The sequence below is a fragment of the Camarhynchus parvulus genome, chromosome 4A (assembly GCF_901933205.1).
Source record: "Camarhynchus parvulus chromosome 4A, STF_HiC, whole genome shotgun sequence".
NCBI lineage: Eukaryota > Metazoa > Chordata > Aves > Passeriformes > Thraupidae > Camarhynchus > Camarhynchus parvulus.
This window is the reverse complement of record NC_044600.1, coordinates 875,382-901,131: the sequence shown is the minus strand read 5'-3', so window position 1 is coordinate 901,131 and position 25,750 is coordinate 875,382. Positions and strand designations below refer to the sequence as shown.

The window sequence follows — 25,750 nt, the reverse complement described above, 5'->3', positions numbered from 1 at the left end:
TGGGCTGAAGTTACTCACCCTGCTCCTGGGCTGGGGTGCTCCAGGCCCTCTGCTCCAGCACTGTTACACAACCGCTGTTATGAAGAAAATTCAATTACAGAAGTTATTTGCAGGCAGAAGTGCACCAGTGCACACTGGAGGAATGCAAACTGCCATGGCCAGAGGTTCCTGGCTGGCCCAGAGTGAGCAGATCAGCCCCGGAGGGACTCGCTGCTCTTCAAGCAGAGGCATTTCCAGGATGTGAAAAGAAAAGTCAAGGAGGTTTCATAGAGTAAAATATCTTAATATTTATTGTGTCTCGGGACAAAAAGAATTCTACTCAATACATAAAATGAGTTGAAGCAGCATATAATACTGACAATCAAGTCACAGCTGAATCGGTGCAAGGACACCTACCAAGGTAAAGGCACCAGGAGCTACATCACCAAACCTCACTACAGCTTAAAAGAACCACTACAGCCCGTCCTTACAGAAGTACAACTATAAAAAAGTATATAAAACCCAGGGGAGGGAGGAGACAGCTTGGCAACGACCTTGCTGAGCCAAGGCTTCAGGCAGGCAGGACTGAGGTTAACAGCCCTGTCTCAAGAACAACTGTGTCTGGAGAGTGAGGGGATGTCCAGGGGCTGCCCAAGGCAAGGGGAAGCATCTCTTTCCCAGTGGAGGCACTGAAGGTGAGCACTGGGACACCCAGGAGCACAGCCAGCTCAGCACAGGGTGGCACTCGGGGCTGCAGCCACCACAGCCACAGCAGTTATCATCCCAGCAGTGGCACAGCAGAGCAGTGTCAGGACAAGTCCCTGAGTGCAGCAGGACAGCTGCTGCACTCCTTTCTATGAGCTAGTTGAGAAGAGGATCAGTCAGTTCAAAGCAAGATTTCACAACGTGGCATCCAGAGGCATCCTCCCCAGCCATTCCCTGCAACGCACAGAGAGTGTCAGCAGGCAGGATGGATTTATATGGGTTATACACAGGCTGAAATGGCACGGGGTAAAATGGCACGGGGTAAAACGGCACGGGGTAAAATGGCACGGGATAAAACGGCACGGGGTAAAATGGCACGGGGTAAAATGACAGAATAAAACGGCACGGGATAAAACGGCATGGGGTAAAATGGCACGGGGTAAAATGGCACGGGGTAAAATGACAGAATAAAACGGCACGGGGTAAAACGGCATGGCAGACCTGGTCTTGCAGGTGCCCCCTAACCCTAAACCCCCCAGATGTGGGACCCCCACCCCATGGGTGAGCAGCAGCAGCCAGGGGGCAGAGGCAGCCCCCCAGGCTTACAGACATACCCAGCCACAGGCACAGAGTGCTGGGGGCCAGCTACACCATCTCGTACTGATTGTTGGTGATGTACCGGGACAGGCAGCAGGACAGGATGATGCCAATCAACTGAAAAAGAGAAAAAACAAACCCCATGTGTCAGAGGCAGCCAAACCAGGGAAAGGTGTTTTCAGGAGAAAACCTGACAGATTGATCCAGGGTTTTATGAAATCCAAGGATGGACAGTGGGGTTTACAAACCACAACAAGGGCTGCTGCACCCTGCTTCAGAATCACTGAAAGTGGCTGAAGCACAGGATCCTGGCAGCACCAACTAAACAAGCTCCTCACAAGAGATGCCCCAGGTCCCATCCCATTACAAGTTGCTTTGTGAAGCATTGACTGTTTTATGGTAATTGCAGAGATTACACAGGTACCAGGAGTGTCACAGCCAATTACACAGCCACTGGAGAATGGCAGCACCTCTCCCTGCTGCAAGGACACTGGGGAAGCAAGGCTGCTGCCCTCACATCAGGAAGGTACTGCTATCACACATGCTCTGTTATCACAACACAGCCTCCCAGCACCTGTGCAGACTCCAGGGCCAGATCCTGCACGACTCTGGGCTCCACAAGCCAGGTTAGAGGCACATGAGCACAACAGCTCCCTGTCGGAGGCGTGACCCAGCCAAGCTTGTGGAAGGGGCAATAAAAGCCAGGAACTGGTTACAATGCCCAAGCCTGCCATCAGCTGAGATAATGCTGCAGCTGGAGTGTGTGTGCAGTTCAGCACGGGTGTATCAGGCACATCTCAGTGAGCCCAGCCCAGCCCAGCCCAGCCTGGGAGGAGCGGGGAGAGCAGCGGGCACAGCGGAGCAGCTCCGGCTCTCGGGCTCTCCCGAAGCACTCAGCACCACGAGCTGCAGGCTCCCACCTCTCCCCAGTTCAGTCCATCTGTACAGAAAACACACAGTGACAAGCCCATACAGCTGAGTATCTCACAGGTTCCTGCTCCCCAGCCTGCAGTCCCAGCCAGCAGCACCGTGATGCTCCCACCACAGCCGCTGGGTGCTGGGCCAAGGGAGGCAGAGTCTGAGCCCCTCCGAAGCGAGGGCTGGCTGCTCAGCCCCAGAGCCCGGCAAGCTGGCCCAGCGCAGCTGGAGCAGGGCCAGCTGCACATCCTGCAGCCGTCGGAAAGGCCTCGGCACCTCGGGAAAGCCCCGGCTGGGGGCAGGGGCCTCCCGCTTCCTGCCGGGATAGAGCTCTGGAGCTGGGGCTGGCCAGCACGCTGCTGCTGCTGCTGCTGCTGCTGCTGCTGCTGCTGCTGCTGCTGCTGCTGCTGCTGCTGCACGATAAAGTGAAGGGGACATTGCAGGAGAGGACACAGGGCAGGGTAGGGTGGTCACCAGCACAAGTGGTGTCACACAGGCACCCACAGCGACCCCACCACACAGGAGCAATGCCAAACACCCCCCAATAACAGTGTGGGTGGGTAGGAAAAGGAAGGGCACAGATCTGATCCCTGCCAACAGCAGGCGCAGAGAGTTCGTCCATCTCTGTTTGTTTTTTCTGGGAGTCTGTTGTTTCAGAGAGGAGACCTTCCCAAATAAAGCTGGGCTCAAGGAAACAGAGCTGGGGCTTCAGCCCTGGGTGTAAGAGACTGGGGCCTGCACAGCAGTCAGGCTGAATCCAAGGGGAATCCACAGAGTGGCTGCTCCTCCCTGACTGAAACCAACCTTTTGTTCACACCAGACTTTGCACTGAAATTAAATCCCTCTGGAGATGTGCTGGCTTCACTCTGCCCTCCACCCGAGCCAGACAAGGGAGATTTACCTGGAAACACGCGATGCCAAAGGAGATTCCGGCCACAACGCTCATCTTGGACTCCATTGTTGACGTTACCAGGAAAAAACAACCCTGCAGAGGAAGCCAAGCAAGCACGTGGATCCAGTGCCTTGCACCCCAGGAGCACAGAGCAGCTCCTGCCCAGAGCACCCACAGCTCCAGGGGAAGACGCTCCTGTGCAGGCAGCAGGGGGGCCCCGGCTGCCCCCTCCTGCCAGGCCTCAGCAAAGCCATTTCCAGTGTCCCAGCCCAGATGCCTTATCAAGGGCAGCACTGCCCTTGGGCTGCTCCCAGCCCGCCAGGTGACTCATCAGAGGAACCCTTGCATCACCAACCATCCCCGTGGATGAGGTCACACGCCCTCAGCACCGGCCCAGGACTTTGCACCCAAGGGAGACGTCAGCACTGCTGAAACAAACTTTACTGGGAAGCTGCTTCCTTACTCACCTGTTCTTCAGAACACACATCCCCAAAGGCCAGAGCTTGGGTCTGGCTGGGCCCTGACCCTGAAGGAAGGAGCGAGGGAACCGCAGACAGAAGGGAGGATTCCATACCCTTACCCACTGCAGGGGCCACTGAACATCAGCATCAATAGGACAGTGCTCCTTTCCAGCCTGCCAGGGACAGACTTGCCCTCCTGCACACACCCATCCCTGCCCTTCCCACCTCTAGAACCAGCAGGAAGATTTTTCTGAGCTTAACTTACGTTCACAAACACTTTCAGCCGGGCCTTGTTTGGGTCTTTCAGATCTTGCTCTGAGCAGTCGTTCTGGTTCTTGCAGCAGCTGCGGGGGATGCCCCTCTGGCTGAAGTACTCAGTCCTCTCCCAGTCAGAATAGTTCTGCACTCCACAGCAGTGCAGCTGGAGTGGGAAGGACATTTGGGGAGCCTGGTCATACCAGGGAACTGACCCCTGCTCCCCCACCACTGCCACGGCTCCCCCCATCTCACCCAGCATCTGCCAAATTCCAAAGCCTGTGATGGGGATGCTGGTGCCACAGAGGCCAGAGGGACTCCCTGGGCCAGGGCAGCATTCCTGCCTGCTGCCAGCCTGGGGCTCTCGCCCATTCCCAGCCCGGGGCCCTCAGTCATCCCCACCTGGGGCTCTCAGCCATCCCCGTGCTGTCCCACCTGGGGCTCTCAGCCATCCCCACCTGGGGCTCTCACCGTTCTCTGGATGGTGTCCACAGCCTCGCTGTGTGGATCTGCAGTCACGTTGTAGTCCTTCAAGGCCAGTTCCAGGTTGCTCTCAAAGCTGGTTTTTATCTGTAGGACAGAGGTGTCAGGGCCGTGCTGTCCCTCCTGCCCTGCCCTGCTGTCCCTCCTGCCCTGCTGTCCCTCCTGCCCTGTCCTGCTGTCCCTCCTGCCCTGCTGTCCCTCCTGCCCTGCTGTCCCTCCTGCCCTGTCCTGCTGTCCCTCCTGCCCTGCTGTCCCTCCTGCCCTGCCCTGCTGTCCCTCCTGCCCTGCTGTCCCTCCTGCCCTGCCCTGCTGTCCCTCCAGCCTCGCCCTGCTGTCCCTCCTGCCCTGCCCTGCTGTCCCTCCTGCCCTGCCCTGCTGTCCCTCCTGCCCTGCCCTGCTGTCCCTCCAGCCTTGCCCTGCTGTCCCTCCTGCCCTGCCCTGCTGTCCCTCCCGCCCTGCCCTGCTGTCCCTCCTGCCCTGCCCTGCTGTCCCTCCCACCCTGCTGTCCCTCCTGCCCTGCCCTGCTGTCCCTCCTGCCCTGCTGTCCCTCCTGCCCTGCCCTGCTGTCCCTCCTGCCCTGTCCTGCTGTCCCTCCTGTCCTGCTGTCCCTCCTGCCCTGCTGTCCCTCCTGCCCTGTCCTGCTGTCCCTCCCCTGCCCTGCCCTGCTGTCCCTCCTGCCCTGTCCTGCTGTCCCTCCTGCCCTGCCCTGCTGTCCCTCCCGCCCTGCTGTCCCTCCTGCCCTGCCCTGCTGTCCCTCCCGCCCTGCCCTGCTGTCCCTCCTGCCCTGTCCTGCTGTCCCTCCTGTCCTGCTGTCCCTCCTGCCCTGCCCTGCCCTGCTGTCCCTCCTGTCCCGCGTTAGTCACCGCTCGGGATGGCAGCAGTGACTCCGGCTGTGGCCAGCAGACATTTCCCAGCACCAGGCAATTAGAGGCTGTATTAGAGGGCAGGCTGGATGCACTGTGGCAGCAGGGAGGCTGTCTGTAATAACAAGGAGCTGCACCAGCTCCCTCCCAAGCAGGCACAGAAACCCTCCCAGGAGCTTTCATTACTGAAATTACTGCAGAAGATAGACCAAAGCCAGAATTACAGTCCAGGGCTACTCTGCCTGTTCTGATGGAGGGACAACGTGCTGTGCTGGACTGACCCTGCACCCAGGCTGCTCCTTCTGGGTCCTTACAGGGACCAAGCTGCTCTTTGTGCTGGTTTAACCCTAGCTTTGCCAAACTAAGCACCGCTGCCAGGCAGGCCCCCTGTGCCTCGGTGACATCTGCGACTGCACTGGGGTAAAAGCATCATCAAACTCACTCTGCAGCACTGGGAGACGGCAGTGGCCACCCAGACTCACCTCGTGCCTGAAGACGAACCCCACGATGGCGGCCACCAGGACGATGAGGAAGATGAGGGACAGGAGCATGGCATACTGCGGGCAGAAAGGATGGGATGGGAGGGGATGGGGCAGGACAGGATGGGATGGGATGGGATGGGATGGGACGGGAGGAGAGGGTGGGACAGTGCAGGAGAGGATGGGGTAGGACAGGAGGGGAGAGTGGAGGAGGAGAGGATGGGGCAGGATAGGAGGGGACGGGGTAGGGTAGGGATGGGACCAGACAGGAATCGGATGGGGTGTTCGGGGATGGATCAGGACGGGTCGGGACGGATCAGGAGAGGAGGGGCTCCATCCCGCCCTGTCCCAGGCCACCCACCAGCTTGAGCATCCAGGTGCTGCCGCGGCAGGTGGCGAAGCAGCCGAAGGTGCCCAGGAGGACAACGACGGTGCCAGCGCCCACCAGCACGAACGGGACATTGGTGGCTTTCTCGTCCAGCAGTGAGAAGTAGACGGCCAGGCTCACCCTACCCCAGATGCCCACGGCCAGCAGCACAATGCCCGACACCTGGTGGGGAGAGGGGAAAGCCGCGGTGGCTCGCGACTATCGCGACAGGGCGGTGCAGCCGCGGCGTGCGGCGGGGGAAGGGGCGGGCGCTCACCCAGAAGACGAAGGTGTAGGTGAGCAGGACGCTCTTGAGGCAGGTGATCACCGGCTTGGTCTGCAGCCGCCGCGACGGGGACGCCATGGCCGACACGGGCGGCTGCGGACGGGCGGGGCGGGGCCTCGCGACACGCCCCGGACACGCCCCGGACACGCCCCGGACACGCCCCGGACACGCCCCGGACACGCCCCCCGCGCGGCCGAGCCCGCCCCCCGCCGGAGGGACCCGAGCGCTCACGGAAACGGCCGAGCTCGCCGGCGGCGCCGTGCTCTGCGCCCCTCCGCCCGCAGAGGGCGCCCCAGCCACCCCTGTCCGGGGCCACCTCCTGTCCTGTGACACCTCTGTCCTGTGACACCCCCTGTCCGGGGCCACCCCCTGTCCCCTGTCACTCCCTGTCCTGTAACATCCCCTACCCACTGTCACCCCCTGTCCCCTGTCACTCCCTGTCCTGTGACACATCTGTCTTGTGACACTGCCTGTCCCGGGCCACCCTCGGTCCTGTAACACCCCCTATCCGTTGTCACCCCCTATCCGGAGCGACCCTCTGTCCTCTGACACCCCCTTGTCTGTTGTCGCCTCCTGCCTGTCCCCTGTCACAACCTGCCCGGTATCATCTGCGGCCTAGCCCGTGCCACCCCGTACCTATCTCTGCTACCTACTGTCCAGTGCCACCCACTGCCTCCCCCGTGTCACCGCCTGCCGGTGTCACCCCATTTGCCTCATGCCACCTCCTACCTGCTTGGCGCCACCCGCTGCCACCTCCCACCTGTCCCATGCCACCCTGTGCCACCCCTTTCCCGACCCATGCCATCATTCCCTGCCTCCCCGGTGCCACCCCCTGCCTGTCCCGTGCCCGTGCCACCTCCTGCGCGGTGCCAGCCAGCGCCAGTCCCTGCTCTCCGGCTGCAGCCCTGCCGCACCCCGTGTCCAGGTGTCCAGCGGGACAGCCATCCCGCCCCGGCACACGGCGCTACCCGCACCCTGGGCTTCCTGCGCTCCGCGGGCTGAGCCCTGCCGGGGGTGTCCCGGGTGTCCCCGGCCTGCGGGGGCTGCGGGGCGCTGCGGGCTCCCCACCCCGGCAGCAGCAGCCCCTCCCGGCTGCCCTCTCCTGCCCGGGACAGGCATTAATTAGCGCGCTCGCAGCCTGGCCGCCACATAATTAATTAGCCCATTGAGAGAGCAGCGCGTCCCCCCCGGGCACGTCCCACGGAGCGCTCCTACCTGTCCGTGCCAGCCGCGAGGGATGCCTCGCTTCTCCCTGCCCCGCGGAGCCCCGGCCCCGGCTCCTGCCCTGTCCGACCCCAGCGGCCCCGGCTCCTGCCCTGCCCTGTCCGACCCCAGCGGCCCCGGCTCCTGCCCTGCCCGACCCCAGCGGCCCTGCCAAAGGCGCTGCGGTCCCTGTGCCTCGGGGGCCGGGCTGCGACAGGGAACAGACCCCAGCTGGAAGCGCTTTTCTCGGCAGCGGGCTCGGAGCCTTCCTTCTGCAGCGGGGTCTCTCCTCCCTCCCTCCCTCCGTCCCTCCCTCTGGCAGGAGGTGGGAAAGGGGACCTGGCTCCTCCGGTTTGGTGCTCGCCCCTGCAGGCCCCGCGTTCCCGGAGCCCGTCAGGGCTGGCACGGGCTCGGCTTGGCTCTCTCCTGTGTCCAAACAGGCTCCTGGCTCTCCTGCTCGCAGAAGAAAGCCTCTTACAACTTTTTAAAGCCCCGGAGAAGCAGGAGGCGCGTCGGAAAACGGGCGATCCTGGGATTTATTATTTTTTACAATCTCATCATTTTGGGCCTGACTCACGGCTTTTGAATGTTTGGGATGGGCAGCCAAGGGGGAAAGTAAGTTTGCTCAGCAGAAGCGGAGCGGCCAGGCAGGAGCGACAGACATCTGTGCGGTGACAAGGCGGCAGAGGGGGCCGTCAGCCTGCCTCCAGCTCCTCTCCATCCTCGGCAGGGCCCGCGGCTGCTCCCGGCCCCAGCACGGCGGGAGGGCTGCCCGGAACGGCATGGCAGCCCCCGTGCTGCTGCTGCTCCTCGCCAGGCTGGTGGCATCCACGTGGCACGAAGGTGAGTGCGGGCTGTGCGGGCACCGCGGGCTCCCGGGGGTGGCGGCGTGCGCGGTTCTGCTCCTGCTGAGGGCTGGGAAGGGATGGAGGGAGCCCGGGAACGGCGATGCCGGGAGAGCATCGGTGCCTGAGGAGCGGGGTGGCTGCGCGGGTGAGCTGTGGGCACGGAGGAACGGAGGGGATGCTGGCAGGCACCCAGCGAGGAGCAGAAAGCCAGCCTGCCTTCCTCACACCCCCGCCCGCGGGAGCGCCGCTTGCCGCTGGCTCCCTGCTCCCGCGGGGCCGCGGATGTGCGCGGGAGCGACCCACGCTCCAGACAGCCCCATGGCTGGGCGAGCGGGTCACGGGCCTTGCTTGGGGGGATTCCCCCTCGCTGCTCCCATCCCCTCCCCGGGCCATGCTGCCAGCACGGCTGGGGATGCTCCTGCCCAGCGCAGCCGGGCTGAGCCGGCCCCAGGTGAGAAGGAAAAGGCAGCACTGGCAGAGGAAGGGAACATCACCATTAAATGGCACATCTGCTGCGGGGACACGCTGCACTCTGTCCCCAGGGCCCCGGCGGGAGTCTTGGCAGCCTCCCCGCAAACAGCTTCGTTCCCCAGGTCACGGATACACCCCCACGGTGCCGTCCCTCCCCTCTGCTCCCCGAGGATCCACGGCAGTGTGAGAGGGCAGCTGGATAAACGCGCTGTGGAACGGGCGGGCCCGTGGGGAGCTGCTCCACAGTAAAGTTCACTTTGGGAAGATCTGTAATGGAGTTTCCTCCCCGTGACGGCGGGGCTGCTGCTCGGACTGGCCCCGGCGGATGTCCCCTTCCCAAAACGGGGCAGGGACGGGGGGACACGGTGCAGGCGCGGCGGGGCTGCCGCCTTTGGGGGTGCCCAGGCCGAGCATCCCCCCGTGGCCAGGGGAGCGCGGTGCGCTGGGCGGGCGGCGAGGAGGGGGCAGCGCCGGCGGGGGCCAGCGGAAACGCGGCGGAAACGTGAGCTCAGTGCTGGGGAATGCCGCGGCCGCCGAGGCACCGAGGGCCGCGAGCAAGGACGGCAGCCTCTCCCCTGCACGGCCCCCTCCCCACGGCGAGCACCGTGCCCATGAAGGCACAGGCCGGCCCGCAAGGATGGCACGGGGCTGTCCTCAGCCCATCCCCGGGCCCTCTGCGCGGCACGGCTGGCCAGGGGCCAGCATCTCCGGCCGAGCCCCTCCAGCAGCTCCATCCTTTCCTGGACCATGGGCACCCCCAGCAGCCCCCGGCCGGGCAGCGGGCTCGCCATCCCTTCCTGGGTGAGGGGACGGGCAGGAAAGGGCAGGTAAAGGCAGGAAAGGGCAAGAAAGAGCAGCTTTCTTCCTTCCCTGGGATGCCCCGTGGCAGTGGCAGTGCCATGGGAGCGGGTGGAAGGGCTGCCCGGCAGCACGAAGCTGGGGGTCGGTGCCAGCCCACTCCGCGCCAGCGCCCGTTTCCTGCCACAACCGCGGCTGCCGCTGCCGCTGTTTAGTCTGCGGCTGGTGCCAGCGCCCTCCGTGCCCCCGGGGACTGGGCTCCCGTCTGCCCGCTTTAACCCTTGACAGCAGCCCCAAGGACAGGCTCTGCCCGGGGCTGGGATCGCTCCTTGGCAGCTGCGGGACGTTTTGCAGCCATGAGCTGCCCTGCAGCCTGCTCGTCTCTTCCTTCCTCCCAGGCTCTGGCTACTACCTGGAGAGTCACACCAACGAAGTGTACGCAGAAGAACCCCCGCCTGAGCCCGCCCTGGATTACCGCCGAGGTAACAGCCCCCAACCCATTCTCTGCGTCCTCGTGGGGAAACCGAGGCACGGCAGATTGCTCCGTCAGCTCCCTGCTCTCCCGCAGTGCCCCAGTGGTGCGCCACGCTCAGCATCCACCGCGGAGAGGCCACCTGCTACTCGCCGCGGGGCAGCTCGTACCGCAGCAGCCTGGGGACACGCTGCGAGCTGAGCTGCGCCCGCGGCTACCGCCTGCTGGGTCCCAGCGCCGTGCGGTGCCTGCCCAGCCGCCACTGGTCGGGGATGGCGTACTGCCGACGTGAGTGTCCCCGGCCCTGCCCTGCCCTACCCACACGGCCGGCCCTGGGGGCTCTGCCCACCCGCACGGCCGGCAGCCGCTGCCCTGCCCTCTCTGCTCTCTCCATCCCAGAAATCCGGTGCCACGTGCTGCCCGCGGTGCTGCGGGGCTCCTACGTGTGCTCCGCAGGCGTGCAGATGGATTCCCGCTGCGACTACACCTGCCAGCCCGGCTACCAGCTGGAGGGCGACCGGAGCCGCATCTGCATGGAGGATGGGCGCTGGAGCGGCAGCGAGCCAGTCTGTGTAGGTAAATTCTCCCCCTGTGGAGGTGATTTCTGACCCTGTGGAGGTGAATTCTGACCCTGTGGAGGTGAATTCTCCCCCTGTGGAGGTGAATTCTGACCCTGTGGAGGTGAATTCTGACCCTGTGGAGGTGAATTCTCCCCCTGTAGAGGTCAATTCTCACCCTGTGTAGGTGAATTCTGACCCTGTGTAGGTGAATTCTCCCCGTGTAGGTGAATTCTGACCCTGTGTAGGTGAATTCTGACCCTGTGTAGGTGAATTCTTCCCCGCGCTGCTGGGCATGCAGGGGCTCATCACCCGCGCCTGGGGTGCCTGCAGGTGTCACCCCACGGCCAACCCGGGCATTTCCTGCGCCTCCCTCCCTCGGGACCCCTGTCCCTGTCCCCGCAGTGCCAATAGCCCCGAAGCACAGGCACCAGCCCGGGATTGGGGCACTCAGCGCTGCTTTTACAGCAGCTCGGGTGGCTCCGAGGTGCCTGGGGTGGTTCAACACCGCTCTCACGGCTCAGCCAAGGCACCCACAAGTCCCACGAATCCCTCTCCTCCCTCTGGCAGATCTGGAGCCTCCCAAGATCCGCTGTCCAGACTCCCGGGAGCGCATAGCAGAGCCGGGCAAGCTGACAGCCACCGTGTACTGGGACCCTCCCCGCGTGAGGGACTCTGCTGACGGAGTCATCAAGAGGTGAGGGCCGAGGTGCTGCGGGCACTGCCAGCGGGGGCTGGGGGCCGTGCCCGGGCTGCCGACGGACAAACCCGTCTGTCGGGTCAGGGTGATGCTGCGGGGCCCGGAGCCCGGCTCGGAGTTCCCCGAAGGAGAGCATGTGATCCGCTACACCGCCCACGACCAGGCTTACAACCGCGCCAGCTGCAAGTTCAGCATCCGCGTCCGCGGTGAGAGCGCTGCCGGGGGCCCTCGCTGCCGGCCCAGCCGCAGCCCGCTCAGCCCTCGCCGCTGGGCACCCAGCACCCAGCCCTCAGGCTCCTTCTCCCTCCGCAGTGAGGCGCTGCCCTGTCCTCAAGCCCCCGCAGAACGGGTACATCTCCTGCACCTCCGACGGCAACAACTACGGCGCCACCTGCGAGTACCTGTGCGACGGGGGCTACGAGCGGCAGGGCACCTCGCTGCGGGTGTGCCAGTCCAGCCAGCACTGGACGGGCTCCCAGCCCCTCTGTGCTCGTAAGTGCCGCGGGCAGGGCAGGACTCGCCCAGAGCCTCGGGGGTGCTGCCCTGTGGGTCCGAGGGGTGACGGGGGGCACCCTGGCACCTCCCCACGCTCGTGTCGTGCCCCAGCCATGCAGATCAACACGGACGTGAGCTCGGCCGCCAGCCTGCTGGATCAGTTCCACGAGAAGCGCCGCCTCTTGGTCATCTCGGCCCCCGACCCCTCGAACCGCTACTACAAGATGCAGATCTCCATGCTGCAGGTGAGCAGAGCCTCCTGCCGCCCCCCGGCCCAGCTGCACACCCGCACCCCCTCACTGCCCCCTCCACAGCAAGCTGCCTGCGGGCTGGACCTGCGGCACGTCACCACCGTGGAGCTGCTGGGGCAGCCCCCGCACGAGCTGGGGCGCATCCGGGAGCACCGGCTGTCCCTGGGCATCATCGAGGAGCTCAGGTAGGACAGGCGGGGCCGTCCTGCACAGCCAGGCGGCTATTCCAGGGGGCGGGGAACGGGAATTCCTCTAGCGATGGCAAAGCATGAGGTGGCAGCTGGGTTCATGAACGGCCCCTTTCTGCTGCACCGGAGGGTTCATGCAGCGGGGCAACCCCTGCAAGTCTGAGTGCAGTGGCGCCAGAGCTTCCCAGAGCTCGCAGCCCCCGCTGCAGGAGGACCTGAGCGTGGCCGCAGGAGGCGGGCAGGCTCGGCCCCCTGAGCAGCGACCCCCTTGCACCTGCAGGCGCTACCTGCACCTCACACGCTCGCACTTCAACGCGGTGCTGCTGGACAAGGCGGGCACGGACCGCGAGCGCTACATCGCCCCGGTCAGCCCCGACGAGCTGTTCGTCTTCATCGACACCTACCTGCTGAGCGAGCGAGAGGCGGCACGGCGGGCACAGAGCGGGGACCCCTGCGAGTGACCCGCCCTGCCCTCCGGGCACGACACCGCCCTCTCTGCTTTCCTAGTCGGCCGCTGTAGAGCAGGAGCAGGGTGCCAGGAGCTCCGGGGAAGGGGAGCCCTCCCTGGCTGCTCCGGCACACAGAACACGGGTGAGCAGGGGCTGTGTGCCAGCAGTGTGTGCCCAGAGCCAGGAGCTGTTTCCAGCTGGGGCATGGCTCAGCCCAGCCAGGACCCTGGTGGGAGACACTGGAGGGCCCCTGCTCCAATCCAGGGCAGGGGGGAACCAGAGGAGAGTGGCAGGGCAGGGAGGGCAGGCCGGCCAGCAGTGTGACAGCCTCGAGCACAGCAGCTTCAGCCTCCCCACAGCTCACCCTGTGCACGGCCTGGACCCAATGCCTCCCACTCTGAAAGCCCTGATTAAAAGCCAATGGCCCCACGCTCAGCAGAGCCCATAGCAGCAGCCAGCGTGCAGTCCACCCTAAAGGGCTTGCCATCTCCCCTGGCACTCACTCCTCTGCCACCACCCACGGGGAACCCTTTCTGGGAACTGCTTTGGCAGTAGAATATTAAGTTGAAATAAATAGATTTGTATAAAAAGTCAGTGCTGGCACATGTGTCACAGAGAGGCCTGGGAAACAAATGTTTCCTGGAGACCACAATCCCCAAACCCCCCAGGCTGACCCCACACAGCTCCATCCATCCATCCAGTGCTGCAGCTGGGGCTGGGCTGTGTATGGGGAACAGGGCGGAGAGGACAAGGAGAGAGCAGACTCTGGGACAGGGTGGGAGGAAAAAGAATGGGAAGAAATAAAAACACAATGACATTTAAAAGCATTTTGCCTGGGGGAGAAGAAGGGAGGGTTCACACGAACTGCAGTTCAGCCTGAAATCTGGTACAAGGCTTATGACAAGAGGAAAATGAAGCTTCAAATGAAGCTAGGCCAAGTAGACTTTCTGCCCAAGCCTGTTTAGAGAAGGTCATGTTTATTAAAGTATAAGAAAAAAGCCCAACACAGGTTTGGCTGCTTTGCCAGGCTGTGCAGTGAGTGTGGCTCCCAACAGCAGCGCCAGCCCTGGTGCCACAGCCTAGGGCCCCAGCCTGGCCATGGTGGAGCGGAGCTGGAGGGTCCCCTCTGCCCAGGAGCCCGGGTACTGGCACATCTTCTGCCACAGGTTCAGCTCCTCGCCCGTGGAGTCCATCCAGTCCACAGCCTGCCCGTTGCTCATGCCTGGGGAAGGGAGGGCACAAGGGACTGCTGGGGCAGCCTGGTGCCCGCAGCACAGCTGCCCAGCAAGGCTGCTGCTGTGCCCGGGGTGTGAGGGGCCCTCACCAGTGCCCACCCCCAGGCTGCTGTGCCCGGGGTGTGAGGGGCCCTCACCAGTGCCCACCCCCAGGCTGCTGTGCCCGGGGTGTGAGGGGCCCTCACCAGTGCCCACCCCCAGGCTGCTGTGCCCAGGATGTGAGGGGCCCTCACCAGTGCCCACCCCCAGGCTGCTGTGCCCGGGGTGTGAGGGGCCCTCACCAGTGCCCGCCCCCAGGCTGCTGTGCCCGGGGTGTGAGGGGCCCTCACCAGTGCCCCCCGGCGGTGGCGCGGGGGGCACCTCCCATGCCCCCCCCAGGCTGCTGTGCCCAGGATGTGAGGGGGCCCTCACCAGTGCCCACCCCCAGGCTGCTGTGCCCAGGATGTGAGGGGCCCTCACCAGTGCCCGCCCCCAGGCTGCTGTGCCCGGGGTGTGAGGGGCCCTCACCAGTGCCCACCCCCAGGCTGCTGTGCCCGGGGTGTGAGGGGCTCTCACCAGTGCCCACCCCCAGGCTGCTGTGCCCGGGGTGTGAGGGGTGCAGCTCTCACCAGTGCCCACCCCCAGGCTGCTGTGCCCAGGGTGTGAGGGGCCCTCACCAGTGCCCGCCCCCAGGCTGCTGTGCCCGGGGTGTGAGGGGCTCTCACCAGTGCCCGCCCCCAGGCTGCTGTGCCCGGGGTGTGAGGGGTGCAGCTCTCACCAGTGCCCACCCCCAGGCGCACTCCCCCCAGGAAGTCGTTGCTGGACAGCGGCTCCCAGTCCCAGACCGTCAGCTCCAGGCACAGGTGCTGCAGCTCCTCGGCCTTGATGCCGTTGTAGACAAAGGTGTGGTTGTAGTGAGGGTTCAGGGTCTTCTTCACCACAGGCGTCTTCCTCTTGGAGGCTTTGTTTTTGTGTGGCAGGAGGTAGCTGGGGGAGCAGCCCTTGGGTTAGCAGCACACGGGCACCTGCCTCCTGCTCGGGGGGCTGGGGCACCCCAGCACCCCAGGACCTGGAGCCCCTTCCTGCCTGTCCTGGCACGGCTCAGCAAGAAGGACATGGCACCCTGCAAGGGGCCTCCTCCAGGTCCCCCAGCAGCTTTGGGAATACAGCCAGGGAGGACAGTGCCCTCCTCGCCCCCTGCCCCAGGACCCTCACTCACCCCTTGACAAAGCTGTCTGAGGTCCCTCCAGACTTGGCTGCTGTCAGGTTCTTGGCTTCTTTGATCCAGACCTGGAGCTCACCACCTTCCCCTGTTTTGCCTAGGAAAAACCCAACACAGTAGAAATTAATCAAATTTCATTTCTAGCACTGCAAACTTCTGGAAAGTGCCTGCTGAGCACCCTTCATCCCAGAGGTAGGTGCAGAGCCTGGACTGGCATCTCCTCTTGCCTTTTCCTGTATTGGCCCTGCCTGCTGAGGGCAAAGGCAGACAAAATTGCTCCATGCAGGGCCCAATGGTCCAGCCCCAGGGAAGTACGGAGATGGTTCAGGCAGCCTGAGGACAGCCAGAGCAGCTTTGCAGAGAAGGCTGCGGTGACACCACCCAAAACCCCCATCCAGAGCCAGCCTGCATGGCCAGGAGCAGACCCTGCAGGGCGCTGATCCCAGAGCTTCAGCACTCACCTTTCCTGCCATTCCCAGCCCCAGGCTGCTTGGCAGATGGGATGTACTTCATGGAGACAACCAGCTCCCCCTTGTACTGGTGGAGACCAGCAGCATCTGCCCCAATCTGCCAAGAGGTGAGAATTACCAACCCCTGCAGAGAAGCCATGGCACACACAGTGACAGCCTGGTGTGCAGCACCTCCCCAGGCTGGGACAAAGGATTTGGCCTCTCCTAGATGTGGCTGAGCTGGCACAATTGCCTGCCAACTCTCCCCAGCATGACCAGTGCAGCCCAGCTCCTCTGGGACCTTATTTTGGCCCAATCACCGGACAAAGAGAGGGAAGCCAGGCTCAAGGCAGAAGGTCTGCCCTTTTTTACTACAACAGCACTGCTGTCTGCATCTAGGTTTTTCATTCCTCCAAATACTGGATTTGGCACAAGCCTTTTGGCAATGCTCGTTTGAGGTCTCCACACCCCTCTGCCCACCGAGGGCTAAACCCCCAGGCAAGGGGGGCTGTGAGCAGCAGGGGCACACCTTGCCATGCAGGGGCAGGAACTCCTCCAGGTGGCTCTCGAAGTTCCAGGCCCCCAGAGGCACCTCTGCCTCCCCCAGGAAGGTGTTGCGGCCGAAGCGGTCGTGGTGCCACACCGAGAACTGCAGCGTCCTCGCCAGCAGCAGGGACTTGCTAATCTCATACTGGGGAGAGAGAGAGAGAGAGAGAGAAAACACTGGTGAGCAGGCAGCACAGGACAGGGCAGGCCTGGCAAACTCCATCAGCTACAGCTCACGAGCATGAGAGGAGACTGAGCAGCAATGGATGTGCGCAGGAGCCTGTTCCTGTTTCCTTCCATGCCTGCCAGAACCTCAGAGTCCCAGGGCAGAGGTGCAGGAGCCTGTGCTCCCCCAGCAGGTGGCCCTTGGAGCCAGGACTCACAGCACCCAGCCATGCCACCAGCAGCAGAGCTCTGCCAGACCACACAGCCTCAGGTGGTCAGAGCACAAGACCTCAGCAAACCTGGCTGTGGGAGCCTGAAAACCAAACCACAGCTCTCACTTCCTGCTGTGCAAGAGTGCCTGGCCTCAGAGGCACACTGCCGGACTCGGGGACAGTCAGCCAGCAGGGATGGTGAAGGGCAGTGCCAAGGTGTTCTGCCCTGGGGCCCAGAACTTATCTCTGCTCCTGTGGCTGCTGCCCTCCCTCCTGCCACTGTAACATGCCTCCAGGGGCCAGGAAGCCCTTGGAAGGAAATATCCAGGGTAAGCAGGATGCCTCTGGCCTGGGAATGCCACAGGAACCAGAGACATGTCCTGTGACACAGTCACACCTGCAGCTGTGCCTCCACCCACCGTGGCACTGGGGCCTGGCAGCACAGCCAGGGCACAGCTGGCAGTGCAGGCATTTTGCAGCTCTCAGGGTGCAGTCTCTGAACACGGGTCCTCTGCAGAGACCCACTGCAGGGTTAGGAGCTCACCCCTCCCCTTGCTTGTTCCAGCAGCATCCCTGAGCAGCTGCAGCCCAGCCCAGCCCCTCTCACCTTCAGCAGCTCGTTGTACAGGGGGTTGATGGTGTTGCGTTTGATGGTCGTCTTGCGCTTCCCTTGCCGGGATTTGTCAGGCAGGAGGTAGGTCTTCACATAGCTGAGGGGAGAACAGGCAGCCCTTCAGCAAGGCCCCCCACAATTCATCCTCCCAGCTCCCCAGGGCAGCCCCAGACCTTCTGCCTCACCAGGACCCTCCCACTTACAGCTCCCATCTCTGGTGGGCACCCACCACCCAGCCGGGCACCCCCAGTGGTGCCAGCAGCCATCGCCCCCTGGCTCTCACGGGTTGGAGCGCTTCCTGCCCTCGTCCCCAAAGGCCAGCTGGCGACACTCCTTCACGTGGATGAACAAGGTCTGCGTCTTCTGCTCGTAGCTCAGGGAGAAGGAGATGCCCCCGGTGACAGCCACGCTGCCGAAGTCGCCAGCCTCGCTGTAAATGCTGACCATGCTCCCCAGTGTGCTCTGCAGGACAAGGCAGGGCTGGGCTGGCACAGCATCACCTGACAGTCCCTCCTCACCCTCAGCAAGGTTATTCCCTGCGCCTCCTCTGCACGGCCCCCCTCACCTCCCCATGGCTGGGGATGGCCATGCAACGCTGCCTGGAAGAGAGCTGAGTCTCTGCATTTGGATTCCTTTCTGGGGCAAGAAGCCCCCACACACAGGCCCTTACCCCTTCCCTCCAGGAGTGCCTGCCCTGCCTCCCTCCCAGCCCAAGCCTTTGGCACTGCCTCTCTCCATCCCTCCTCCCTGAGCAGAGCAGAGCAGGGCCGGGCCCCGGGCTCACCGAGGAGGTGCCGCTGCGCATGCTGCCCCGGGCCACGCGCTGCCGGTGGATCTCCACCAGGTTATCGATGTCCTCCTCCTCCTCCTCCTGCAAGGACAGGGACAAGCCGCCAGTGAGGGGAGCGTTCAGGCACAGCCAGCCGACACCCGGCTCCCCCAGCTGGCAGCCATCCTGTGGCACTCAGGGTCTCACCAGCTCCGTGTTGAGGCCAGGCACTGACTTGCTCCTGTCCCCCAGAGAGCCACCTTCCCCCACCAGGTCCTCGGGGCGCAGGTCGATCACGGACTTGGTGTAGTCTGCATGAGAGGGGGTGAGCAGTGCCACAGAGCAGGATGGGCAGAGCCCAGGGGGCTGCCCCAGGCTCTCCCAGCTGCACTGAAAGCCCTTCCCAGCCCAGGGAGGAGGAGCTGCCCACCCTGGCCGTGTGAGCACCCGCGCATCTCTCACCCGCAGGCCTCACCACCCGCCGGGGGTTCTTCTTGAATATCGTTTCATGCTCGTCCACCAAGGTGCTGCTGCGGGTCCCCCCGGCGGCATCCTGGGCAGGAAGAGTGCCCTCAGAGCCGGGCAGGGCCGGGAGCCCTGTGTGTGCCCAGCCCCACGCCCCAGGACAGGGCTGAGGCTGCCGGAGCAGCGTCACGCACCCGTCCGTCAGAGAACGCCTTCTTGGAGCGCAGAGGGAGGGTCAGGCTGGAGGAAGCAGGTCCTGCTGGCCCAACAACCTGTTTTCCAGGGATGGCTCTCTCCAGGGAGTTCCTCCTGTGGCAGACACAGAAAGGTCTGTCCCAGGCCACAAGCACGGCTGGCAGAGACAGTGCTGACCAGGAAATGCCACTTGAGCTGCCTGCAGCAGCCTGGGAGCAGAGGACCTTCCTGCCCAGGGACAGGCTTCAGCCAGCCTGAGGAGCCAGCTTCCCCTCACTAGACTGAGAAAAACACACTTCAGATGAAGGTCCCATCCTCTGCCAAGGACAACCCAGCCTGGGATCCTCTCACCTGCCCCCACATCAGCAGGACTAGGTCTGTAGCTGTCCAGGCTCATGTTTTCCATGGACTCTGTGTCGCTTTTGCCATCCCGAGGCTCTGAGGCATCTGGAAACAAACTGCAGACAAGCAAAACCACAGGTATGTCCTGTTTGGCAAGGAGGTCGGTCTGAGAGAGCTTCTGTGCCACCGATGATCCACATGGGGCAGCAGATTGCTCTCAAACCTGCAGCAGATGAGAGCTGCTGCTGGAGCACGGGGGACAGCAGGGATTCTTACCTGGACCCCTCCCGGGGTGCAGGGGGGCTCGGCTGCCGGGCTGCAGAGGAGCTCTTAGGCTCACTGAGCTGGGCTTTCTGGAGCAGGGTTTGTCCCACAGTCTCTCTTTTGCTGGCTGGAAGCAGAGAGGCATCAGGAGGAACACTGCTCCAAGCTCACTCATTGAGTGAGCGGGAGCAGGAGGTGCTCCCATTCAGCTCCACGCTGGGCAGAGGTGCACTGGGGGAAGCTGGAGCATCCCAGCAGGCTGGGCTGTGGGAGAGGGCTTTGCTGTGGCAGCCTACCTGCTGGCCTGTGCCGCAGGGACAGCCGCACCATGTCGCTGCCCAGGTGGTTGGCGAAGCGGTTCACCCTCTGGTCATAGAACCAGTCACCCGTTGTCTTCTTCAGCTCACTGCAGGGCAGGCGTGGTGGGGGCAGTCAGGGGCAGGGGGGGCTGTCTGCTGTGCCCCAACCCACCCTCAGTGCTGCCACAACCCAGGAACACAATGGGCAAAATCAGCAGCTGACTGGGCAGGGACCATTCACCGGGCAGCTGACAGGCTCAGCTACATCCTCAGCAAACACGGGAGCAAGCCAAGGTTTGTAGGACAGGGGAGGCCAAACAGGAGGAAACCTGGGATGCTTGAGACACAGGCTGTGCGGGGGGCACAGGGGGATGCTGCAGTCAGCTCAGGGGGTGAAGGAGCAGGACATGAAGGAGACACAAGAGTGAGGTATGACCCATTTCTCCATCACCCAAACATGGGAACCTTCTCCAGGAGTGACAGCAGAGCAAGCTGCCCCGCACTGGGGAGGACCAGCCAGGCTAGGAAAGGCTGGCCATGGGCATCAAGTTGAGGCAACTGAGAGGAGGAAGGGAACAGGAGGGATGTACAGAACATCCCTGCCGCTTGTCCAAGCTACTCACGCCTCCTTGGTGCAGACTTTGCAGTGCCAGGAGCCGCTGGGGCTGTAGGAGCGGCAGTCCCGACACACCAAGTGGTTGCAGCCCCGGCAGGTGTTGGCCTTGGGGCTGAGGCGGCCCAGGCTCTGTTGGCAGCGGGCGCAGGTCCGCTCGCTGTAGCGCTGGCTGCCCCGCTTGGCTCCCCTGCGCCGGATCTCCAGCAGCTCATTCTTCAGGCGCCTGCTCAGAGCCGACACCAGGAGCGGTCAGAGGCACCCGGGGACACCCATCACCCACACTGTCACTCATCGCCCGCTTCCAGAGCAAAGCGGGGAAGCAGCTCCTGCCCAGCTCCGGCCGCGTTCGCACCTGATCCTCCTCTCCTCTGCCTTGCGGAGCTCCTCGTCGCGCTGCAGGACCTGCAGGATCAGATCTCTCTCCACGTCCGACAGGAAGGACAGGTCCACAGCCTCCGACATCGCTCCACCCGGGCTGGCTGGCCCTCACCGGCTGCCAGCTAGGGACGTGCCAGCTGCTGAGGTGCCCCGCGCCCGCTGCCGGGGCTGGACGGGACACCCGGGACAGCGGCCCGCCCGCCGTCCCACCGCCCTGCCCCGGGCCGGGCTCGGGCCGCCTGCCAGCCCCGCCGCCCCGGTGACCTCAGCCGGCTCCGTGGGACCGCGCTGACGCCCAGCACCCGCGGCAGCCCCGGCAGGAAGGAGCCGCCCCGGGCTGCCCCTCCCACGAGCGCGCCGGGGCTCGGAGCTGCCCGAGGAGCCGCCGGCAGCGGGCGCGCACCGGGACCCGCGGGAGGGACCGGATCCGGCTGCAGCGGCGGCACCGGGACGGAGCCGCAGCGCTCGCTCGGGGGCTGCAGCCGCTCCCCGCTCCCGCCCGGCTCGGCGGAACCGGCGGGAGGGACCTCCCCGTCCCCGCAGCCGTGTCCCTCACGGAGGAGGGGGCGGCGGGACCGACCCCAGGCTCCTCTGTCGGGGAAAGGGGGTCCGGGACCGGGAGCACCGCGTTCCCAGCGCGGCCACCGGGGCTGGGAACTGCCCCCGCCCCGGGACACCGCGGCTCGACCCCCGGACCACAGAGGGACCCCTGGCTCCCCCGACTCCCCAGCAGCCGAGGGAACCCCCGATACCCCGCCAGGGGAGCGCCGCCCGACCCCCCGATCCTCCCGGTACCTGCAGCGGCTCCGGCCGGCGCCTCCCGGCAGCGGGAGGGGGAGCCGGGAGGGGAGGGCGGTGCCGGTGCCTTAAAGGAGCCGCGGCGGCCGCACCTGCGGCACCGACGGGGCGGCCCGCGCGGGAGGCGGTGCCCGCTGCCTCAGCCCCTTCCCCACCCGATCACCCCCGGCAGAGCCGCGGCTCCAGCGCCGCGGGCCCTTTCCCCGGTGCCCCATGGCCCTGGCTGGATGGGCGGCCTCTCCCGGAGAGCACAGAGCGCGCCGACACCCGAACTGCGGGGGACCCCCGGCAGCCCCAAGGAGGAGCCCAGGCGCGGCCGCGGTGTCCCCGCCGCAAGGCTCCAGCCGCTGCCCTTGTCCTTGGCGGCAGAGATACGGTCCCCGCAGGGCTCCTCGTCCCTGCCCCCTGCACAGGCACCGGGGACGCCGAGCACACGCGGCTGGCCGAGCCGCGGGGCTCCACCCGAGGGGAGGCGGCGGCTTCTCGCCACGCAGGACAGCGGGGGAGGCCACCTGGGTGCAGCCCCGAGGCAAACGAGAGGACGCGGCTCTGCCCACACTTTCGGCCGCACCCCAGGGATGGGAAGCGATGCGACACCTACACTGGAAAAAACCGCGGAGACATCAAAGGGCCAGCGGGAGCTTCCTCATGGGGCAGGGGTTTGCTCCATTGGGAGTACACAATACATATGTAGAGGGCTTTGGACTAGCAGGCAGACAATGTCACAGAGGCTTTGCTCCCCTCCACACACCACCCTAGGACTCAAAGTCCCCAGGCCAGACCCCCACACTTGCACCAGTGTTCACGTTTTAACCGGACACCAACAAGAAGCGGTGAGAAACATCTTTATTTCTGAAAAAAAATAGGAAGGAAACAAGATGAACAGACTTGCTTCCAATACATTAAAAAAGCATGCTGGTAAATACAAGCACAAAGCTTGTCCCTGACCTGTTGAAATGAACCCAGCAGGAACCCAAGGCTTCTCAGTACTGTGGCTCTCTCCAGTGTGAAAATGGGGCTCAAGGTGTCCAAGACCTGGGCAGCGACTAGCAGAGCCAGGGCAGAACACTGTCACTCTGAGCCCCAGCTTTCTCCATCCTTGCCTGGATCCTGATGGGATCTGCGGTAGGGAGCACAGCCCTGGGTGCCCCGGGCACGGGGAGGCACTGCTGGGCAGTGCTGCCGCCTGAGAACTAGGGGACACAAGGCACATCCAGGCTGGCTGCAGGACACTGCTGCCCACCCTTCCAAGGGAGCTGGAGCCCCAGCCGTGCCTGTGCCCCACTAAACGGGCAGCACAGGCCGGCACTCGAGGTCCAGCACGAGGTGATGCACGTGTGGCGCGTAGGACTTCACCGGCTCGATGTGCAGGACGCTGCTGCGCCACGGCCGCCCGTGCAGCTGTGCCAGCAGCCCCTGGATGCGTGCAGCTGTGCCTTCAGCCCAGCTCTGCCACTCGGGCCTGAGCCTGGCCCCCAGAGTCTCCTCCCCACCGTGCTGTGCCAGGTGCTGTGCCTCTCCCCCGGGGCTGGCTGCCTCTGCAGAGCCCCGCTCAGCCAGCAGCACAGCGCTCTGCGGCAGCGCCGGCCGAGTCTCCACGTTGTGGTGGATGTGGAGAACCCCACCTGTGGCCTTCTTCAGGACGCGGCAGGCCACCGGCCAGCCCTCCTCGGAGCTGGGGATCAGCCCCAGGTTCACCCTGTCCGCCACGTCCCGCAGCTGCAGCTGGGGGCAGAGCGGAGGTGAGGGGATGCCGGCAGTGAGGGGACGCCCGCGGGAGCGGCCCCGCCCGGCCCGGCACCGCGCTCACCTGCCGGCTGTCCCCGCTGTGGATGTGGCAGCGATCCCGCACCCCGTTCAGCACCAGGCTCCTGTGCAGGGCCTCCACGGCGTGGCTGTTCCACTCACAGGCATGGACAAAGGCGGCTCCGGCGTGCACCAGGAACGGCAGTGTGAAATAGCCGATGCCTGCAGGCAGGAGGTGGCAGTGGCCGAGGGCAGGGACCTCCAGAGATCCACGCTCCTCCTTGAGGGCAGGGCAGGATGCACACTGCCACCCTGCCTGCCTCTCCAAGTCTGCTTTGCTCTGGGTTGGGAAAAAGCCCAAACACTGGAAAAATGGAAATTTATCCCTCCCTCTTCTGCAAAAGCAAAATCTGCCTTGAAAAATGTTTAGAGGAGTTTATTTTACCTTCAGTCTTTGGCCATCAGGTTGAGACCTGCCTGGCTCTGCAGAAGTGTCCAGATTACCATTTAGTTTGATTAATCTAAAGCAGTTTTGTGGGTGCCATGTCCTTTCAGTGTGGCACAAATTGGAAGCACTAATTTCCTTAAGCACAAGCAGTGGCAAATCTCTCCCCTGGATCCAAGTGATTCCCCAAAGCAGCTCTAGGCACAGAGCCTGAGCACAGGACATCCTCAGTGTCCAGGGGCTGCAGGGACACAGGCAGGACAGCAGTGCCAGCATAGCTGAAGGGCTCACGGACAAGACAGGAGCTCTAAGCCTGACTATTTTTCATTCCAAGCTGGAAATGACATTTCATGTCTACCTGGATGCCATCAGCACCTCCTCCATCCCCATTACCTGCATAGAGATCCACCACGACCTCCCCGGAGCAGGGCAGTGAGGCCACACGCAGCTTCTCGGTGATGTTTCCCGGGGAGAACATGCACTTGGTCACGTCGAAGGTGTACCTGGAAGACCCGGCCCAGACGGTGAGGGCAGTCCCTTCCCCGCCAGCCGCAGCCCGCAGCTCCTGCCCACCTGATGCCGTTGTCCACGTGCTCCACCCAGCCGTGCTGGCCCAGCAGCAGGGTGACCCTGGGGCTGCGCATCCCGTCCGGCATCACCCGTCCTCGCCTGGCCACCCGCCGGGCCCCCAAAGCCGCGGCGACCGTCTCCCAGAGCGCCGAGCCTGCAACACAGCACGTGGGAGATGTGCACAGTGTGGGCCGGGCCGGGCTGGGGCAGGCTGCCCTGCTGGCCTTACCCAGCCTCTGCCGGGACAGGCAGGCTGCCCTGTTTGCCTTACCCAGCCTCTGCCGGGACAGGCAGGCTGCCCTGTTTGCCTTACCCAGCCTCTCCCGGGACAGGCAGGCTCTGCTGGCCTTACCCAGCCTCTCCCGGGACAGGCAGGCTGCCCTGTTTGCCTTACCCAGCCTCTCCCGGGACAGGCAGGCTCTGCTGGCCTTACCCAGCCTCTCCCGGGACAGGTTTTGCTCTCCTTACCCAGCCTCTGCCGGGACAGGCAGGCTGCCCTGCTCTCCTTACCCAGCCTCTCCCGGGACAGGCAGGCTGCCCTGTTTGCCTTACCCAGCCTCTCCCGGGACAGGCTGCCCTGCTCTCCTTACCCAGCCTCTCCCGGGACAGGCTCTGCTGGCCTTACCCAGCCTCTCCGCTTCAGCCTCTCGGGACTTTTACCCAGCCTCTCGGGACAGCTGCTCCTTACCAGCCTCTCCGGGACAGCTCTGCTGGCCTTACCCAGCCTCTCCCGGGACAGGCTCTGCTGGCCTTACCCAGCCTCTCCCGGGACAGGCTGCCCTGTTTGCCTTACCCAGCCTCTCCCGGGACAGGCTCTGCTCTCCTTACCCAGCCTCTCCCGGGACAGGCAGGCTCTGCTCTCCTTACCCAGCCTCTCCCGGGACAGGTTCTGCTCTCCTTACCCAGCCTCTCCCAGGGCTCAGCCCTGAAGCTGTCCTCGCTCAGCAGCACCAGGTCCCCGTGCCTCTGCCAGGCGTGCGGCACGTCCCGCTGCAGCTCCCCGGACCAGCCGGCCCCCAGCAGCCGCCGCAGCTCCTCCCGCAGCCTCTGGGCCGGCGAGCGCCGGCGGGCGGCCCTGGAGGGGACAGGGTCCTGCGGCAGGGCCGTGCCAAGGGCTGGGCGCCACCGCCGCCCGCGGGGCTCGGGGCTGGGCGGCTGTGCTCACCTGGATCCCGAGCAGCTCACACGGCACCTCCGCGGGCAGGCAGAGCTGGGAGAGCTTCTCCGGCAGCAGCGGCACGGCCACGCGGCCCCCCGGCACCCGCTGCAGCCCGTAGCGCCCGTCCAGGAGCCGCTCCTGTTCCAGACACTGCCTGCACGGCCAGGCGCGCTCAGCCCGCCAGCCCCAGAGCCTCCGGCTGGCCCGGCACAGGGCTGCCATCCCCACTGCTCTCACCTGAGGCGCTGGGCGAACCTCGGCTCTGTGGCCAGCGCGGGGACACCCGTGGGGACAGCCACGGGGACCTCCGTGCCCTCCATCCTGCCGGGCCCCGGGCGGTGTTAGGCTCGCCAGGGGCTGTGCCTCGGGGCCGGTGCCTGAAGCGGCATCCCTGAGGCTGCGGGGCCGCCCGGAGGCTCCCGGTGCCGGGCGATCCCCGAGGCCGCGGCCGCCCCGTCCGGGGGTCCCGGGGAGTCCCGGCACTCCCGCCCCGCTGCCGCCGGTGCCGCGTTTCCCGCCGGAGCGCTTTTTGAAAGCGCCGCTGCCGAGCTGTTGCGGGCGGAAGC

At 64.6% G+C, this 25,750-nt stretch overlaps 4 protein-coding genes across 5 annotated transcripts; 1 reads left to right on the top strand and 3 right to left on the bottom strand.

The window, feature by feature from the left end:
- Positions 1-272: 272 nt before the first annotated feature.
- On the bottom strand, positions 273-7,602 carry TSPAN6 (tetraspanin 6). Its single transcript, XM_030967878.1, has 9 exons — positions 7,501-7,602; positions 6,277-6,378; positions 5,994-6,182; positions 5,636-5,710; positions 4,279-4,377; positions 3,818-3,973; positions 3,101-3,184; positions 1,299-1,398; positions 273-918 (listed from the first exon to the last, which is right to left on the bottom strand). The coding sequence occupies exons 2-8, from the start codon at positions 6,361-6,363 to the stop codon at positions 1,330-1,332; spliced, it is 759 nt and encodes a 252-aa protein (XP_030823738.1). The 5' UTR covers positions 6,364-6,378; positions 7,501-7,602; the 3' UTR covers positions 273-918; positions 1,299-1,329.
- A 119-nt stretch (positions 7,603-7,721) lies between these two features.
- Positions 7,722-13,250, top strand: SRPX2 (sushi repeat containing protein X-linked 2). Of its 2 annotated transcripts, XM_030967877.1 has the most exons (11): positions 7,722-8,103; positions 8,219-8,331; positions 10,004-10,087; positions 10,174-10,365; positions 10,477-10,653; positions 11,205-11,331; positions 11,419-11,540; positions 11,647-11,826; positions 11,941-12,074; positions 12,144-12,265; positions 12,549-13,250. In XM_030967877.1, the coding sequence occupies exons 1-11, from the start codon at positions 8,075-8,077 to the stop codon at positions 12,727-12,729; spliced, it is 1,461 nt and encodes a 486-aa protein (XP_030823737.1). In that variant the 5' UTR covers positions 7,722-8,074; the 3' UTR covers positions 12,730-13,250. The 2 variants fall into 2 exon arrangements, with proteins under 2 accessions (XP_030823737.1, XP_030823734.1); XM_030967874.1 differs by lacking the exons at positions 7,722-8,103; positions 8,219-8,331 and adding an exon at positions 9,386-9,608.
- A 427-nt stretch (positions 13,251-13,677) lies between these two features.
- Positions 13,678-21,300, bottom strand: SYTL4 (synaptotagmin like 4). Its single transcript, XM_030967580.1, has 18 exons — positions 21,262-21,300; positions 20,441-20,588; positions 20,096-20,311; positions 19,470-19,579; positions 19,186-19,300; positions 18,919-19,025; positions 18,792-18,795; positions 18,567-18,681; positions 18,370-18,460; positions 18,115-18,218; positions 17,923-18,009; positions 17,422-17,600; positions 17,133-17,235; positions 16,132-16,293; positions 15,615-15,720; positions 15,151-15,250; positions 14,710-14,918; positions 13,678-13,939 (listed from the first exon to the last, which is right to left on the bottom strand). The coding sequence occupies exons 2-18, from the start codon at positions 20,548-20,550 to the stop codon at positions 13,797-13,799; spliced, it is 2,061 nt and encodes a 686-aa protein (XP_030823440.1). The 5' UTR covers positions 20,551-20,588; positions 21,262-21,300; the 3' UTR covers positions 13,678-13,796.
- Positions 21,301-22,101: 801 nt separating this feature from the next.
- On the bottom strand, positions 22,102-25,727 carry TRMT12 (tRNA methyltransferase 12 homolog). Its single transcript, XM_030967822.1, has 7 exons — positions 25,422-25,727; positions 25,191-25,338; positions 24,928-25,117; positions 24,029-24,179; positions 23,849-23,958; positions 23,075-23,232; positions 22,102-22,989 (listed from the first exon to the last, which is right to left on the bottom strand). Exons 1-7 carry the CDS (start codon positions 25,502-25,504, stop codon positions 22,549-22,551), a joined length of 1,281 nt encoding a protein of 426 aa, XP_030823682.1. The 5' UTR covers positions 25,505-25,727; the 3' UTR covers positions 22,102-22,548.
- Positions 25,728-25,750: the final 23 nt, after the last annotated feature.